This window comes from Rutidosis leptorrhynchoides, chromosome 3 (assembly GCF_046630445.1).
Source record: "Rutidosis leptorrhynchoides isolate AG116_Rl617_1_P2 chromosome 3, CSIRO_AGI_Rlap_v1, whole genome shotgun sequence".
NCBI lineage: Eukaryota > Viridiplantae > Streptophyta > Magnoliopsida > Asterales > Asteraceae > Rutidosis > Rutidosis leptorrhynchoides.
The window spans coordinates 429,224,605-429,229,787 of NC_092335.1; the positions used below are offsets into that span (position 1 = coordinate 429,224,605).

Genomic DNA, 5,183 nt, shown 5'->3' on the forward strand with positions numbered 1-5,183 from the left:
AGTCCTGCTATATCCTTAGGCAAAGCAAAAGCCACGACGTAGAAAAAAAAAACGTTACGAAAAAGGAAACGCAGTCAAGCAAGACGCAACGATATCAGCGAAATCAGTCAATTCGGTGCAACAAATGAGAAAACAAAAATTTTATTTTTATGTTTTTTTATGTTTACTGTTTTGTTCCAATCCGAACTTTCGCGATTTCGCCGTTCGGACTGCGGGGAGTGTTAGATAATAGGTTTGGCCCAATCCGATATATGGGCTTGGGTCCATTAGGGTTATCTAGGGTTTCTATATTCTTATAAATATGCATCAATGATAAAGTGATATTCATGGGGTTTACATCCTCTAACACCGCCCCATCTGTGGTCGGGTTCAAGTTCCGCAACTGGTGATGTTGTGAATGATGGTATCATTGAGTCGGAGTGTGTCAAGGATGGCGTTAGCTTACACGGTCAACCTTTGGTTACTCCGGATCCTGAGGTAGTGTGCCAGTTTTGTTGTTTGGTTTGCAAGGACAAGTGTGCTTTAGGTGTTAAAATTGTGGTCGACTCTGAGCTCGAGCAACATACTCCAACCATATACTAACCCGAGCCAGACTCGAGAATTTCCTAACGAGTCGAAACGAGCTTAAAATTTAAACTCCGAACGAGCTTAAAATTTAAGCTCCAAACGAGCCAAACTTGAGCGCGTTGAGTTTTAAATGAGCCAAACTCCAACCCGAACTCTAACTCGAAATGAATTCAATTCAGCTTGTTTACATTCCTACTCATACTGTTCCCTAACCGAGATCCAAAACAATGGAAGCTGACGAGACATACGATTTTTTTTTTTTTTTTTTTTTTTTTTTTTTTATAAACACGCTTCCACAATAGCCGATAAGAACTTACTGAAACCATTGACCCGAGTTAGTAGGGGGAAAAAACCTTTAAAGACAGTTATATACAAGCATGTTTAAGTTTAGACAGTTTCATTTGATTCACTTTATCTTTAGTTATTTACCACTGTATATCTCTTGCAGTTCGTGAATATGTACACCCGCGTTATCTATACACACAATATTTACCATAGATCTGCAGCATTTTGTAAACATCGGTCACAGTTTATCTGATCCTTAAAACCTAGCGGATTATTAATAATTCTATTCTTCAGTTTGAGTATGCCCGTTATGTAAACTTGTGGTCTCTGTGTTGTCGACGAAATGAGATTTTAGTCCAATCCAGCATTGGTAATAATCGTGATCCACAGATGGAGAATCGAGAGCCCATGGGCAGATTCGTGGCATTAGGCTTGATTCAAACATGAAAGCCATTGTGTCTCTTATTCTATGGGGTGCAGCTTCATTTCCAAGTGCAATTGTTGCCTGAAAACAGAATTTTATCATGCACATTGTTCAAAAGGAGTAGAACCATGTATCTATAATTTCATGATAAACCATTTTTTTGGGATAAAATATGAACAGTCAACTTTAGGACCTTAAAGTAGGGAACCTGACATATGGGGAGCTTACCTCATAGGTTTTTGTGTCGGGGCCATGAGGAGTCATGCAACTGTGAAGACTTGCGCCACCAGGAAGAAACCCGTCCGCTTTTGCCTGAGAATGTTTTTTTTTTTATTATTATTATTTATCATACTCTGTTTTACAAAACTAAGAAGATTTTAAAAGCATTACAACTTGACAACTTGTCCAGTATTATGTATGCAACATACAGCGAGCCAGACTGAGCGGGATGGGCGGGTTGGGTCACAGGTCAAAACAGGTTCGGTTGGAGATAGTTATACTTCTAGTGGTGATTTTAGGATCAAAACTGAAAGGGGTCCTAATGTAGGCAAATTATATTTAGTGGGGGCTGTTTACCTCCTAAAGAACATTAATAAATACTAAAAACATAGGGGGTCCTATAATTATATTTTTTGTAAAAAGAATAAATTCTTAACTAGTGGTGTGATAGGAGGACACCGTAATATATGCTAAATTCGCCGATGGTTATTTATTTATAGTTTAAATGCAATTGAGTCAATAAACATTGCCCAAAAGCTGTGAAGTTTCAAAAAAATCATGTCAAACATATATCATTTGAATATATAAATAGAATAATTTGGGATTATGCATTAAAATTTCAGCAAAGTAACCTTCTACCTGTTTCCTTTTAGTGAACGTTTTCCATTTCACCCTTTGATTAGTTAGATGATACTCCGTATAAACATAACCCAAATCAACCCATTTAAGAAATGGATCACTATTGCAAATCCTAACGAAACAACATTACCTCATATCCTCCACGAATAAGACCCATAAATTCACTCATGCAATTGCGGTGATAGTAAGGTGGTCTAAACGTATGTTCAGCAACCAACCACCGAGGCGGGAATATCACAAAATCAAGCAACGCAACACCAGGTCGATCAGTCGGTGCAGTCAGAACTGCGTCAGAAATTTTAATTAATCATTCGATTTAAGTTTTGACAAGACCATAAAATTACATTCTACTCACCAGTATTTATTGATGGATCACCATGGTCAACCAAAACTGTATTGTAAGGGCGAAACTTACTCAGATCATACTGCACGCACGCAGTTAATATGACATCAATTAGTCCATATATAGAGGGTATAAGTTGGACAAAGTCCATCTATAATTAAAACTCCATTCTTTACAGAATTTGCACATAATTACCTTGTAAGGGACATAATTACCATGCCAAGCTACCACATTGAACGGTGAAAAATCTTGTTTTGCAGTAAAAAGTTCTCCACCAAATTTCTGTATGATCGTGTAACCAGGGCGAGATTCCTGTTCAAATGAAGCTTTCGGCACAAGAAAATCCCTTGCTTCCGCAAGACCATTTGCACCTAAAAATTGTGACAAAATTAGAAAATCACACACTTTTTGTAATTGTAATTCTAATTCAGAGATATAAAAATAAAATGTACCTATCGGCCCAAGATCAGGCAGATGGAAATGAGTACCGAAAACTTCAGCAACATAACCACGTGACGGGCCATCGGGCAAGTCTATAGCAAAACGAAACCCTTGCGGAAGGATTACTATTTCGCCAGGACAAACTTGTAATTTTCCACACTCGGTAGTGATCCAAAGTCCTGTATGGACAATAAAACGTAAAAAACTATTTGGCTCCAATATCACACGTTCACTAAAATTACACTGATCCGTAATTTGACATTTGCCTACTAAGGAAGACGCGTATGTGGAACGTGAGACAAAATAGGCAACTTACTTCCAGTTTGAGGAACTATCAAAAAGTCGCCATCCGCATTGCAGAAAGCACAGTTCTCCATTGATTTGTTTGCAGCATACCTACATTTTGCAACACAGTAAAAAATGTAAACTCTACAGGTTACTACAATAGAATAAAACTAAGAGTAAACTAAATTAAAACGGAACAAATAAATCATACATGTGAATTGCGAAACCATGTCGAAGAAAAGAACTGCCGGCCCCACATACCGAGTACAGTCCATTAACAAAGTCTGTTGGTTCATTTGGGACGTCAACAGGTTTCCATCGAATTTGAGTGGGATTGATAGAACTGTTAACCTGGCTGAATTCACTCAACAGTTTGTCATGTTTGGGTACTCTGGGCTTAAACGGTTCATGAGTCACTGATGGCTTGATCCTATACAACCAACTGTTGCAAACAGATATGCGAATACTTTAAACCGTAAACTATCATGATAACAACTTAAGCACTGCCACCTGATATCAACAATCTATGTTTAATATTTTCAAACAATTTCCTTTTTGTGAGAGGATTTCATCATTTTGGCATTTTTTTTTTTTTTTTTTTTTTTTTTTTTTGTGTGAAATTTCATTTTTCTGAGCGAAATTTCATTTTTCCTAGATAAAGTTAATTATTCTTAGCGAAGTTTTCAGTTTTTTTTTAGATCTGCTATATATAAAAACTTAAAAAGTGGAAAACACATTGACTTTTTTTCCCAAAAAAAAAGGAATTGAATTAAAATAAATCAGATTCGATATCTATCCTATTATCAATTATTTCCCCTACTTTTGAGTAATACAATAAGAATTACAAAAATCTATTAGTATTACGGAGTATATATGAAGACGTTTATCAATCAAGTTTTATACTCATTAAAGCGTTTCTAAGTTTAATTTGTTAATTTCCGGATTCTACATTTATAACATAGACAATAAGAATTTGAATTCGGATTTTCAGATTGAAACTGAATTAAAAGTGGAAACCCGACCCGATGAAGACTTCCGCCAGCTATGATCAGATATTCAAATTCATATGGAATATATATATATATATATATATATATATATATATATATATATATATATATATATATATATATATATATATATAATTTTTAGGTTAACAAATTATAAAGTAACCGCAATAATAAATACCTTCGTTGATTGACTTTACGAGGTGCAGTGAAGGAGGTACCGGAGATCTGTTCGGCGTAGAGACCAAGGGGACAAACAAGTGGACTGTTTTGAGCGTGAGGTAGAGCTCCGGCGATCGCTTCCGACGAGAAGTGGTTTCCGAAGCCGGACTGATAGTCGGAATCTTTACAAGGGAAGTCGGAACTTGTCATCACGAATATTATATCATCGATTTACGTATGAGGAATTAAAAGTAAATTGGATTGGATTTGGATTGGATAATTATAGGAGTAAAATAATTAATGGGAGGTCTCACACTATGGATCGCAATGAATCGGATATGGATAGGGTGAAGCCGTATTCATATTCATATCCATTTATTTTTTTTAATTTTCATCCATCCATATCCATATCCGTCGGGTGAAGCGGGTTAATGGATAATTATTCATATCCGTTTAAATTTATCTTATTTTTAACAATTATAAGCGGTGGTTCATTATATACGATCAAAAGTAATATTTTTTAATAGTTTATGCGACCTAAAGTCACATTTTTACTAATCTATATAACAAATATTTAATAAATAGCCTATTAAATGTGTAAAGATATCGACATGTAAGTTGCTAACTTTTAGTTACATGGAATCACATTTAAACCACCAAAGTACGATAAATACATTTAAATTAAACAAAACAAAATATAAGAATAAAGTTATATTTTTATAGAAAATATAACGAAAGATGAATATGAATATAATTAATGAAATATCACTACATAAATGATACTAGTTTGAGTGATAAATTTATATATTTA

The 5,183-nt window shown here is 35.1% G+C and overlaps 1 protein-coding gene across 1 annotated transcript; it reads right to left on the minus strand.

The window, feature by feature from the left end:
• Positions 1-978: 978 nt before the first annotated feature.
• LOC139897861 (homogentisate 1,2-dioxygenase) lies at positions 979-4,639 on the minus strand. The gene is made up of 9 exons (XM_071880576.1): positions 4,392-4,639; positions 3,415-3,645; positions 3,235-3,314; positions 2,930-3,097; positions 2,673-2,848; positions 2,490-2,559; positions 2,265-2,419; positions 1,505-1,588; positions 979-1,357 (listed from the first exon to the last, which is right to left on the minus strand). Exons 1-9 carry the CDS (start codon positions 4,580-4,582, stop codon positions 1,136-1,138), a joined length of 1,377 nt encoding a protein of 458 aa, XP_071736677.1. The 5' UTR covers positions 4,583-4,639; the 3' UTR covers positions 979-1,135.
• Positions 4,640-5,183: the final 544 nt, after the last annotated feature.

Excerpts from the sequence above, each read along its gene's own strand:
- LOC139897861 (XM_071880576.1), bottom strand. The coding sequence starts at position 4,582 with ATGACAAGTTCCGACTTCCCTTGTAAAGATTCCGACTATCAGTCCGGC. Across the intron at positions 3,646-4,391 it reads CGTAAAGTCAATCAACGAAG|TTGGTTGTATAGGATCAAGC; the intron begins GTATTTATTATT and ends TGTTTGCAACAG. Across the intron at positions 2,560-2,672 it reads GTAATTATGTCCCTTACAAG|TATGATCTGAGTAAGTTTCG; the intron begins GTAATTATGTGC and ends GCGTGCGTGCAG.